The sequence below is a fragment of the Mastigoproctus giganteus genome, chromosome 2 (genome assembly GCF_048544385.1).
Source record: "Mastigoproctus giganteus isolate SK-2022 chromosome 2, ASM4854438v1, whole genome shotgun sequence".
NCBI lineage: Eukaryota > Metazoa > Arthropoda > Arachnida > Uropygi > Thelyphonidae > Mastigoproctus > Mastigoproctus giganteus.
The window spans coordinates 224,867,949-224,881,739 of NC_143576.1; the positions used below are offsets into that span (position 1 = coordinate 224,867,949).

The window sequence follows — 13,791 nt, forward strand, 5'->3', positions numbered from 1 at the left end:
GATATGTAAATCCCTTTGTCCTTTACTGGTTGTGTACAATGTAATTTAAGCAGATTATAAGAAGTCCTAAGCTAAGAGTGTAAATACAATAGTAACGAATTTTTGTTTATGTTGGCAGTAAAAGGAAACAAATTAACCATATTGGTGCACTTGATATCTGTGATAAAAGTATCAATGATCCTGAAATGATTACTAAAGATGAAATGAAGACAGCAGTGCCCTAGCTAATACTAATTGTAAATTGAATGAATTGAACTGAGAAGGTACTAGAAACAACATTATTACAATCAAAAGTAAACCAGTTAACAAGGCACCAGGAGCTGATGTAATCTATCGAAGGAAGGAAGCAACAGAAGAGGTGATCAAACTATTATAATGAGAGCATCCTTAGATTTAGGCAAAGTTCCTATCCATTACCTAGTCTACATTAGAAAACTAAGAGAAAGAAATTACAGTTTGTTAACAATGATATTGTCACTGAAAATGATACCTAAATTGTTTTAAATAAAAGTATGGGATAAATTCACAATTTATCTTATAAAGGCAATATTTGTCAATGAATCAAATAGTAAAAATCAATTCTTAACTGAAAATTATGGAGAGCTCCTGGAAAGTAACCATATATCATCTAAGATGACAAACAAATGAATGAGAAATCATTGATTAAGGATGTGCAAACATCTCTCTTATTCACAAAGTTTGCTCTTTGGAGTGAAATGAACAATACAGACCTGCCATTTTGACTTCTGTGCCAGGGAAGATTATGAAGTCCTTAATTAAGGCCGGAATGCTCGGCTACCAATTAGGGCAAGAAGCAAGTTTTCTACTCTCAGCATGTTAAAAATCTAGTTTGGACTGATTAATAACTGCTTTACAATTGTTGCGAGCTTTGGGGTAGGCAGATAATGAAACTGAAGAATTAGAAACAAGCCAATTACGATATGCAACATTCTTCTCCTGAACGGCATAGCACATTTATTGGAAAACCAAGGTTTAGATAAAGGACGAGATTTTAAAGTGGAGTGTGGGATAAAGGATTCCATTCCTGCAAGAATAATTTCACTGACACGATCTGAGCAAACGTTGACATCAGAAGTTTTGAAACGGTAATCCAACCAAGGAAAAGAAGAAAAGAAATCTCGCAGATTATCCCATTTTGCATTCTTGTAATGCCAAACAACACAAGGTTGAGAATAGCCATGAGATAAAGGCTCCATTGGAGAAGAGACAATCACCAAGTTTTGCTCTGAGGTGCCTAAAGGACCACTTACTTCAACTGTGTACTTAGAAGTGTTGTTTTTGAGAAAAAGATCAAGCATGTTGGCTACATGGTTAGGATTGTCCAGTATTCTTGTAGGTAAATGAATAATCTGTGCAAGGTCATTAGTAATTGCAAAAGCCTCAGCATCTCGACCTGCTGGGTCGGTGTGACTAGAAAACGGAAACCAGCTGGAGTTGTGAACATTAAAATAACCAAGGAAAATTACCTCACTGTTAGGAAAGTTGGACTGGAGAAAGTGAAGTTGCAAAGAGAGGAAGTCAAAGAGCTCCAAGTGATTAGTGGAGTTGGGAGAACGGTAGAGACAACAGATGAATTTGACACAATGAGGTAGAGAGATTTTAAGCCAGAGAAGATCAAAGAGAGGAGATTCCAAATTGCCAAGTCTCTGACAGGGAATATCAGAACGGACATATGCACAAGTACCACCTTGGAGGTGAAAGGAATCATACAGCGAATAATTTGGGCATCTAAGATGAGCAGTAGTTGAATCAACCGATAACTGATATTCTGTCAGGAAAAAGTACATGGGGTTTGGCAGACTGCAAGTGGAAATGGACATCGTTGAGATTAGAATTGAGACCACGTATATTTGTGAAATGAATTAAGAAGTGTTTGACTAAAAGTAAAAGACATAATTTATAAATAAAAGACAATGTATAAAAATCCTTCTGAGACCAAGTAGAGTATACACAATCAGTTCTATATAACACACTGACAAGTGTGAAACTAAAATTGTTGTAATTTAATCTGTATAAACTATTATGTTATTATGTACAATAAAAAAAAAAATCGCTGCAATTTATAATAAAATAATTTAAAAGCACTTAGAGGTACTAATACTGTTAAAAATATACAAATAACCTACACTTGTGTTACAATAGCATACAGAAGACCAATTTGTTGTGGATCAATTCATGATGATTCTTGTTACACATAAGAAGAGCACTGTATGTGCTTTAATAGACAGGGACTGGTTCCACTGTAGCAATGACAATGATAGAGCACAGAAGATCTCTGGGGTAACAGCAAATCTTAATGCGTGCCAGGGTTGTGATAGGAACTGCACTGGTGGGACAAAAATAAGGCTCAGGGACTGCCTGGTAAACCATGTTGGCAGCAATGAGAAAAAAAAATTCAGCTGAGCACATATGGCAAGAGAAGCATTATGTCATTTCCTCTGAGTACTACTATTGTTGATTATAAAAATGACAAGCAATGCTGTAATACAAAATCTAAGAACAGAGATGGAATTAGAATCCAACCTGTTTTCCAGTCTATAATATTATAGTGCAATATATAGTTGTTTGTTGTTTGTTTCTTATTTGGTTTTTAGGAGCATTAGCAACTAAGGCCATATTGCTCCGGGATATGTGGTGATCATTCCCTGACCTTTCCGCATCCTCCGTATTTGGTGGTGACAGGCTCGAACCCCGGTCTAATCAAGAAGCGTGTACTACGCACTGCTGCTCCTTCAAATATGGTGAACCACACTCAGACATCATCGTTGGGACCATGTGGCTTTTCTCTACTCTGATTTAAACAGAAGTTGCCACCATTATAACTTATTGGTTGACACAAATAAATATTGAAAAGTAAATATCTAATATTGAAAACTTCTGATGTTATTCATTTGTGTTTTTACTGACTTCAGATCCTACTTTTAACCATACTTTCCAATGGTTTTTTAATTACTTTTTTATTGCATTTCATTGTAAATGAAGTGATTTTTATTGTATATTAAAATTAATATAGTTTAAAATAGTGATTTTATTGTAAATGAAGTGATTTTATTGTTTATACAGAATAAAGTACCACCATTTTAATTTTGCAGTTGTGTTGGTGTGTTATAGAATTCCATATGTAATAAGACTATTAATTTATAAATAAAATATCTGATTAATTATGCTTTTGTACAGCACTAGCATATTGCTTCTCTTGTGTGTACATTCCAAGTTATTAACATTTAAAGGTATTCAAAATTTTATTAATTTATAAATGAAGAAACTTTAGTTTCATTATAACATTTACAGCTTGTTTCTGCCATTTTTATATTCAACGTTTAGATTTAAAAGGGCAAAAGAATTTAATAAAGATTCTGAATACTAGAAACACTGGTACATGCCAATCATTTATATTGTTTGCTAACAAAGATAAAATGGTTCAATTTCCTAAGGCTTGAGAGCATGTTTGCACCAATCTGACTAGATACTATGATGCAGTAACAAAGAAATTGGATACAAAAAATCATTTTAGTATCATACACTTGGATTTCAAGAAACTTTCTGATTCTGTTACAAGCCTGCAGTACAAACTGGAGCAGTGTGGCATTAAGGACAAGTTACTTCTCCGGATAAAGTGATGGTTGAATGGAAGAAGACAGAGGGTAATTATCAATGGGCACTACTCTACTTGAACTAATGTTATTAAAAAAAAAAGGAGTACTCCATGGTTCAGTACTGGGACCATTGTCGTTTTCTATTTTTATTAATGATGTTGACAAATGCCATTAGACTTGATGTCTAGGTTGGCAGGGTAATTAAACACAGTAATCTGGGTAAGCTACTGCAACAAGATCTAGATAAATTAACAAATGGGCTGAGAAGTGACAACTGAAATTTAATATTGATGAATGCAAGGTCCTATTATGCAATATGGAAAGCAGTAATCCCAGATTAACTGATCAGTTGTGGTGCCACACTCAGAGCAATGGAGAATGAAAAAGACCTGGGAGTAATTGTGCAGTCAGATATGAAGTTCTCTGAGCAATGCAGACAGGCTGGCAGAACAGCTCATGGGGTATTGTCAATGATATATAAAAACTTTGCCAGCAGAGATAGGGGGGTAATTATCTCATTGCAAAAGGCAATGGCTGGGCTGCATCTTGAGTAATGCATACAGGTCTGGAAGCCTAATTTTACGAAGGACATGGATCTGTTGGAACAGGTGCAGAGAATAGCAATGAGACTGCTAAGCAGAGTAAAAGGGTTCTCTTATCAGGAACACATTTACTATAAGGAAAGTGCATAAACAGCTGTTTTCTTCAAAGCATCATCTCCATAAACTTTCTGTAATGCTTGCAGCATCTCTTTAGCACTTTGCATAAGTTTAAATAACTTGATGTTAGCATGCTGTTCAAACTACATTGACATTCCACAATCAGCCAGCTGTAACACACAAGTGAAGCAGTTGAGCCAGTACCCACTTGGCATGTATGTGCACCACAGTTAAAGTCAATGCCCCACAAAACCTTAGACCATAGTGCAAACCATCTAAATACATACCAGCATGTGATTCAGGGAACTTTTTGAATGTACTACTTAATAATAATATACGCTTGAGTTTTCCATACCTTACAGAAATCACATCTTCCACAATCTTCTGTTCGATAACAGGATATACATTCTCCACAACGACGAGCAGATTTTTTGGTCTTCTAAAAGAAAGATGAAAAATTTATTTACAGACAAAAAATAAGTATTAAAATCAGTGACTATGTTCATATAAAAGAGATTATAGAATTTTAAAATATAAAAAATACTCTGAATACCCAGAATATTAAATAATACATACAGCAGACTCTCGATTTACCGGGACACTTCACGATTCCAAATTAAAAAAAAAAAAAAAAAATCGACCAGAAATCCTAAAATTCAAGTAATAAATATAAAGGTATAAACGGATGTTTTGTAAGTCATAAATAGGTGGCAAGAAGTGGCATTATAAGTCGTCGTTGGGAGACTAGTGTACCTATTATCTTGCAATCCCTGCTGTCTTCATACTTGCTACTCAAAAAAAAAAAAAAAAAAAAAAAGAGACCAAATGATTAGTTTGTTTTAGTGCATCATGTTGATTGTTGTGTTCCGTTGCCCCACAAAAGGACAAATTTTGTTTCGTTATTTATATCAGGGATACTGGAATTTTTTTTTTTTTTATAGTAACTTTTTTTTTTTTTTTTTTTTCCCCTTAGAAATTGCAAAAATGATAGGCAAACACAAGAGTTGTGCTTTCAATTAAACAAAAGTTTGAAAACGGTGCATCTGTTAATATGGTGAGTATAGGCTTGGCAAACCCAGGGTCCTGAGCTGGATATCATCATTCTTCTCTTGGTGATTCCTCTCTCTCTCTCTCTCTCTCTCTCTCTCTCTCTCTCTCTCTCTCTCTCTCTCTCTCTCTCTCTCAGGGCAATTCGGGAATTTTTTTTTGGCTGGTGCAACATAAGCCCCAGGCTTCCTTGCACCATATGGTTGCTAATAATAATAATAGTAATGGTGGTGACCAAACCATATGCAAAATTGAAAAAAATAAAGGGAAGCAATTAGATTTAAAATTGACATCGTAAAAAATAAAGGGAAGCATCGTATTGGACACACGAGTAGTGCATGGCAAGTTTTTTTTGTTTTTTTATCTATCGGCATACTTTTTACGTAGTTTGCTGAACATTTTTCAATACAGTAAGTCCCTGACTTACATAGCTTCGGACTTAGGTTACATTATTTATATATTTTTTTTTATATGACTGAAATTTCAGTGAAGGAGACACATATTTCACTATAATATCATAAAAACTCACACAATTCCAGCTATCGGTATTAATGCAAATAAGATCAAGTTTCGTTTATAATGAATTGCAGTAACAGAAAAGCGCAATAACCTGGAAAGTGAAAATTGTTTTTGTTTTATGGCAGCAGTAACCTCCAGAAATGTGCTTTAGTAAAATGTGAGCTCGCATGGGGTGATAATAGTGAGTTTTCGCCTTAACTCTGTGAAGTTCTTTACAGAAATTTTCATTTTGATCGTTATTGTGGTACATTTACTAGCGACAGCGGTACTAGTAAATCTATAACGAAAAGGAAAGCAATCGAGTTGGATCAGAAAATTAAAATAATAAGGATGTATGAAAATTGTCAAACATTAACAAGTATTGTGCAGAATTCAGATTTGTCAGTAGCAATGGTGAACACAATAAAGGAAAAAGAATATGAGAAGCGGTGAGGCAATCGGCACCAATGAAAGGTAACTATAATAACCAAAGCTACGAAATACATATCAGTTTTCACAATACAATAACGTGTGTTTTTTCTTCCTTTTATGTTTTCTTTTCTTATGTTCCAATTCCTCTCTCGAAAGTGGCTCACCACAACTATCCAGCAATTGGTCAACATCATCTGGATCAACGTTGTCAATGTCAACATCCTTAGTCATGCGAGAAACATCTTTAGCCACTTCCGAAACTGGCTCAATCCTTACAAAATCAATAACGGCTTCGGACAACAATTTTTTCTAGATGCCATTCATGCAGGACTGTGACACTTCCTCCCAGGCAGAATCAATGTTTGTGATGGCATTCAGGATGTTATATGACTTCCAGTAGTCCCTCACAGTTATATCAGACTGCACAGCCTCAACAATCCCTTTGAAAGTTGTACACAAATAATAAGCCTTAAAGGTCGCAATTACACCCTGGTCCATCGGTTGCAAAAGTGAAGTTGTATTGGGAGGCAAATACACAACCACAACTTCCAAATGGTCATTGTGGATTTCTTGGAGGTTGGCTGGGTGTCCTGGAGCACTGTCCAGCACCAACATGACTTTAGGAGGCAAGCCATTTGCTGCACAAAACTGAGCAACCTCTGGACAAAAGTACGAGGTGTACCATTTGCTAAAAATTGTCTGTCTGAGTCACCCATGCCTTTTGTTAGAGCGCCAAAACACAGGAAGTAGTGTCTTCACCATGCCCTTCATTACACAAGGCATCTCTGAATGGTACACCAACATCAGTTTAAATGTTCCCAATGCATTGCCACCCAGAAGCAATGTCAACTGATCTTTTGCAACCTTCAAACCAGGGGAAGACCTCTCCTCACAGGTGATGTACGTCCTACTTGACAATTTTTTCCAATAAAGCCCTGTTTCGTCCACATTAAAACTAAATCAGGGTGGTAGTTGCCTTCATCTATTAAGTGTTTAAATTCAGAAGGATACTGCTTCCACCACTTCAACATCAGCACTAGCAGCCTCACCAGACGCTTTCACATTGTGAATTTTAGAATGGTTTATAAACCGATGAAACCACCCTTTGCTGGCCATAATTGTTTCAGTGCTACCGGACTCCTCACATATTTTGTCAAATAATGACTTTGCCTTATACAGAATTACCACCTGTGTAACAGGAACATTATTTTGGTTCATATCATCAACCCACAACACTTAACAATTTCTCCATTTTTTCCATTGTCTTTGCATGAATAAGTTGTTCTGGAGGATGACATGCTTATTATCCATGTGTATGTGTGTGTGCTTTATTTTATCAACATTGTTCATAATCATTGATACAGTAGAAGACACTAAACTCACCTTACACACATCCAACCAATGCTTACCAGACTCCATGCGATGAATCACATCCATTTTCTCCTTAATTGTTAGTGTTTTAAGCACTTTTTGCCCCCCCCCGGTACAGACACTGCCCTACACTTAGAGCTCATGGTTACACAAAAATTATTATTATTATTATTAATGAGAAATAGCACTATAATAACAGTGTAACCTGTTAACAATTGAGGGAATATTCACAACGAAACCAACATGGCGGACTGAACGTAAGCAACTCTTGGTGTCGCTATCATTCCACCCACAATGCACCATGAAAAATAAAAGAAATGCCTAGTATGTGTTTGGACTCACAGGCATTGCTGTGATGTGTTACTGAGTTGCGATTTTTTTGTTATTTTCAATTTTTTTAGGTAATATTTTGAAACAGTTGTTAATGTGAAAAGTCGTAAAATGGACATCGTAAAATGGGACCTACCTGTACAGCTTGGAGGGAAAACTTTTAGTAATAGAAGCAAACCAAATTGGCAAAGCAACCATGAGATGAAGCAGGAAGGCTGCATTATAGGTACAACAACAAAAAAAGGAATCCTTGGTTGGGCAATTGGTATAGAAAAAAATGTTTTAAAGGATCACGTCCAGCTCTTGCAAAGTGCAGACACCAAGTTTAGTTCAGCTAACTAACTTTCAAAATTTACATAAACAAAACTAAATGGAATGGGAAAAGCATGCTGAAATCATGTGCCAGTGGAAGTGCAAATACCATTGACACTGATCCCCTACAGCATCTACAGTGTATTGAGAATGGTCCAACAACAAGAAAACATCCAGCTAACAGCAGTCCTGCAGTCAGAGAGCAGCTTGCAGATGTGAGAGGCCAAACTCTGTTTTCTGAAACATGTCATTATTTAAATTTTGATATTGAGGTGGGAAAGGAATTGTGCAGTCTAACAGACTGCCACAATAGGTTAAATGATACTGCAGTATTACAGTGGTGTATAAAGAGTATATCAGAATACATACTGCATCAGACCTTGTCACAGATGGGGTATAGCTGACAACAGCAGAATACTTCCCAGATTTTACCCTTGTTAATTATATTCCAGCTGTGCTTGCTAAAAGCCTTACTATAGGGACAATAGGCACAGGAACACCAACAACAGAAATTGAGAAGTGGGAAAAGATTGGCTAACCTGACAATTCTTCCAGTTGTTATATGGTGGTGGAAGATTACCAGGATATGGTAACAATGGCAAAAATCAATTGATCCATTGTGGCAAATGTCAAAACTGCATGCTATTGGTGTGCTAATAGTGTAGGGAAGGTGTGGGGGTGTGTTTTTATGACACACATTAGGTTTGCTGGTGGATCAGTGTCTGAATACCATAGCCTACTTGAACATTGTTGCTGACCAGGTGAATCTCTTCATGCTCACAATTTATCTATCTGGTAAGTAATGTTGCTTCCAGCAGGATAATGCACTGTCACAAGGGATAGATCAGTTTGAAGTGATTCCAAGAGCATTATTAAAACATCTTAAACATAAAATAAATAGGTTTTTTATAACCTTTGGTTGCTTTTGCTTATTGCACAGCTATATTTTTTGAATTTTTCTGATTTTTTTTTTTTTTTTTTACAAGTTAATACAATTATGTGCATTGTAAAATTAAAATATCTTAATCGTAAGACAAATAATATATTTTCTAGACCATTAGATGTATTTTTTTTTAACTAGAAAATGCTGCCAACAATTCACCTACATATTTTAACCCTAGCTGTGGCTTGGATTAAAAAGAAGGTTAGAAGGTATAGTCAGAGCATCCAGGCGGCTTTCTGAAAGCTCTGACTCTTTTAGTGCATGACTAGCTCAAATCACATGAAACAGAAATAACAAAAAGGGCAATTGCTGAATCAAATACTGAGTTAGCTATAATTCCAGGAGGCTTTAGTCAAATTCAGCCACTGGACATATCAGTTAATGAAACTTTTAAAGCATTCATGCATGAGGAGTACCCCAAATGGATGGAAGCACTAAATCACAATTTTACATCAAAAGGACACAATTTTACATCAATGACACAACCAATAATTTCATAGGTGTATAAATAGGTGAAAAATTCATGGGATTTATGCATTATTTGAAAGGCATTATGCAAGAAGCATAATGTCTTTCAAATATGAAAAACGATACTTTAAACTACATGTTCATAATACTGGTTTATTAGTGGCAAGTTACACAGTAATTTAGACATGTCCACTGGCAATGATGCAGAAACAGGGGATAAATGAAAGGAATAACTGCATTAAATTACAGTAGATTTCAATTATCTGGGGTGGACTGGAAATAAATTTGCTTGAATAATCAAAATGAAAGAAAAACTCTTAAATGTGACAAAAAAAATTGCTTGTAAATTTATTTACATATACAGTAAACCCCCGCTATTCGCGGTATCTGTATTCGTGGTCGCTGATTTAATATAAAATGAAACCTAAAAAAATGTGAATTTTAAAGCGCCGTGAACATTTTCCGACATAAAAAAACACGGGCATGGCTAAAATTATCTTTCCCGGTCAAAAAAAAAAAAAAAATCAGTGAGTGGGGGGAGAGGGGTGACAAAATCGCAAGCATGGATGTTTCTCGCTAATCCTTGTTCAGTATGTGTTATGCGCTTGTCATGGAAGGTTTCGTCGTTTGCTTTTAATTTATATGCTTATAAATTGAATAAATTTATCAATTTATTCAATTTATAAATTTATCAATTTATAAATTGATATGCTTACAAAAGTGATAAATCTACCGTTTTGCAGTGTAAAACAAGACTTTTTCTAGTGCGTTAATGGAAGAAAGTGACTTTATTGTGGAAAGTGACAAAATTTCTAATGGTGAAAGTTATAAAATCAATGAGTCAACGGTACGATCAATCAAAAAATCGGAAGAAAAAATCCGCCTTAGTGTCCGTGAAAACGCGCTAATTGCTTCAAAAATTTACTCTGTAACTCGTGATGTTCAATTAGAAAAAACGGAAAAGGCTTTAAATCTGTGGATAGAAGACCGAACTCAAAATAAAATTCCATTAAGTTCACTCATCATTCGTGAAAAGGCAAAACTCCTTTATCAACACTTTAGCGAAACTAGTGATAGAACTGGCGGGATAAGTTTTGTAGCTAGCAAAGGCACTGGTTTGAAAGATTTGTTTCAAATTTCTAATAAATATTATGTTTAATATTAAATTGTTTCTTATTTTAATTTCGATGCCATATGCTTGCATTTCACTATGTACTTCTATGTACATAGTCATATTACGAAGGACATACAGGGTGATTCACTACCAGTGCGACAAACTTGCAGGAGGTGTAGGGGGCAACAAAGACGAATCGGAATCACATAGCATTGCAGGGTCCGAAATGCCTTCGTCATGCGGTAGAGGACGTTGAAAGGGAGGTCGCGTGAACAGCGATCCCGCTGGAAGTCAGCATTTGCGAACCGGTTCCCGAGGCAGTAGGATGGACGAGTATTCAAACATTGAACTGGCCGACATGCACCTCGCGTATGGGACTGCGGACTGTAACGGGCGCGCTGCTCTGCGCTTGTACCAGGAACGTTTCCCGCACAGGCGTGCTTCTCATCATAGGATTTTTGCACATGTGCACAGAAGGTTACATGAGACTGGTTGTTTCACGAGAGGTACCATGAATCGAGAGCGAACGACGAGGACGCCAGACAATGAGGAGAATGTCCTACATCTTGCAGAAGGCAATTCGAGTACGAGTACTCGAGCGATAGGCCAACAATTGGGTATTTCCCAATCCACTGTATGGAGGATACTGTCAACAAACCAAATGAGTTCATACCATCTGCAGCACGTCCAATCATTGGAGCCTGCGGATTATCCACTCCGGAGGACTTTTGCTACTTGGTTTCTTCAACAGAAACGGTTCGCAAATGCTGGCTTCCAGTGGGATCGCTGTTCACGCGACCTCCCGTTCAACGTCCTCTACCGCATGACGAAGGCATTTCGGACCCTGCAATGCTATGTGATTCCGATTCGTCTTTGTGCCCCCTACACCTCCTGCAAGTTTGTCGCACTGGTAGTGAATCACCCTGTATAATACATACATAGACAAAAATTTACACTAGTTTTTCTTATATATTTCATACTTTGGAACGGAACCCCTTTATTACTGTGGGAGCCATAACCCAGTATTCACGTTTTCCGTATTGGCGGCACTTCTCAGGAACGTAACCCCCGTGAATAGCGGGGGATTACTGTATACCCAAATCCTCGACATAACATGGTCTCGACAATGCCCTCCGCATTCACACTATTCGAACTCCCTCCAGTCACTATCTGGCAAAATAGAGGTAGCAAGATTATACACTAGCTGATCTGGAAGCCTCCTAGAGAGTTACTAATAGGTTCAGTCTGGTGTGTACTAACTAGCGGCCGGCCTGCAAACACCATTTTAGAGCTGTAACCTCGAAATGTAAGGAATATTGGATCTCGCAGTGATGCCCATCATAACTTCAAAAGTCATCAGTCATACTGCATGACGGAAAATATGGGAAGTGTTGATTGGAACTTAGCTCTGGAGACTGAACATGGGTTCCACCACTTCAAGCCTCCAATAAGCATAATGGTCATATTGCACCGGTTGATAAGAGTCATCTACAACCTAGTATTGCCTGGTAACACAGAGGGGCAGCATTTCTCCATGTGGTATGGGCGCCATAACTCGACCCCTGCTTACGTTGGTTAACACCTTTGTGGTCACCCACAGTGTGCTTGAGCATGGGGGTTATACCCAGGATTACTAAATCTCACCATCACTGGTGCAAGCAGAGGATTTGGCTATCACAGACCATCTGAACTTCGCTGAAATTGGGTCCACTTGACTTGAGTGTCACCCAAATATCAGTTCCATCAGCATTTTAGACTCCTAGGTAGCAAGTACAGCTTGTCTGGCATATCTGAGAGAATGTCTGGACAACCTCAAGAACCTATCAGACATTTCTTAAACTTCTGTTTCTTCAGCTTGTTTTGTGATTTGGTACTTCCATACATTTGATCCACTCCTCATGCACAAATGCTTTAAAGGGTTCATTAACGGGGATGTCCAATGACTGAACTTTGCTAAGGCCTCCTGAAATTATAACTACATGTTTGATTCAACTTTTTTTTTTGTTCCCTCTGTTACATGTGATATAAACTTGTCACAAACTAGGTATTTGCCTTTACAGGAACTCCCAGACTTAGGTAATACTTGACTTACGCAAATTTGACTTTACGTAAGTTTTTAGTGGCCAGTACAAACTGAAAAAAATATGGAAACGTATTTTGCATCTGTAGGGAGGTATTGTGAAAATATCATAATGTGAACTCAATAACATGTTTTTTTTTTTTTTTTTTTTTTTGTAATTCGTTCCAAGTCTTTGGAAGTTGAAAATTTCGCTATATTACTAAGCTATTTTTGAGAGCTTTTAATCTTCTAAGGCCTTTTAGAGAGAACTCTCTAAAAGGTCGTTTTTATAATGGAAATTGCACTACCCTTTCATCATTATCATATGTTCTGCTATAAGAATCAATTTTGAACGCCTTTGTGATATTTTTCTAAAGCACGTTTCTGAAGGTCACAACCAAAAAAACAATAAAAACAATTTGCACTTTCCAGTTTATTGGGCTTTTCTGTTAGCACAATCTATTATAAATGGGTGGTAAACTTGATCTTATTGCATTTGAGATAATCCCAATAACTGGAACTGTGTGGGTTTTTACGTTACGGTATTATGGTGAAGTGAGTACCCCCTCACTGAAATCTTCAATCATATAAAAAAAAAATTTCAGAAACTTCTCTTCATTCCTATTTACGTATTACAATGATGAAGGGAAAGCGACCAACGAAAAGTGCAAGTTGTGGTAGTGCCAGGAAATGAAAAAAAAAGTGATTTAGAAATGAAGATTAAAATGATTAAGAAGTACAAAGCAGGACAAAGTTTGTCATCTACAACAGTGAATATTATTTTAAAGGACAATGCACGTATAAAAGAACATGTCAAAGGATCAACGCACTTAAGATCAACAGTAATCACAAAACAGCATTCAGGTGCTATATTGAAGATGGAACAGCTGTTAATAATATGGATGGAATTGATGGATATACTATTATGGTCATTTGGTGCT

At 36.7% G+C, this 13,791-nt stretch overlaps 1 protein-coding gene across 2 annotated transcripts in view; it reads right to left on the bottom strand.

Annotated features, from left to right (window-relative positions):
* The window catches only part of LOC150090180 (CXXC-type zinc finger protein 1-like), a 157,309-nt gene that overhangs the window by 103,885 nt on the left and 39,633 nt on the right, over nucleotides 1–13,791 (bottom strand). For both annotated transcript variants that reach the window (XM_090369001.1, XM_090369002.1), the window contains one exon: nucleotides 4,632–4,715. In XM_090369001.1, the coding sequence (XP_090225127.1) occupies nucleotides 4,632–4,715 (84 nt within the window). The remainder of the gene's footprint in view (nucleotides 1–4,631; nucleotides 4,716–13,791) is intronic.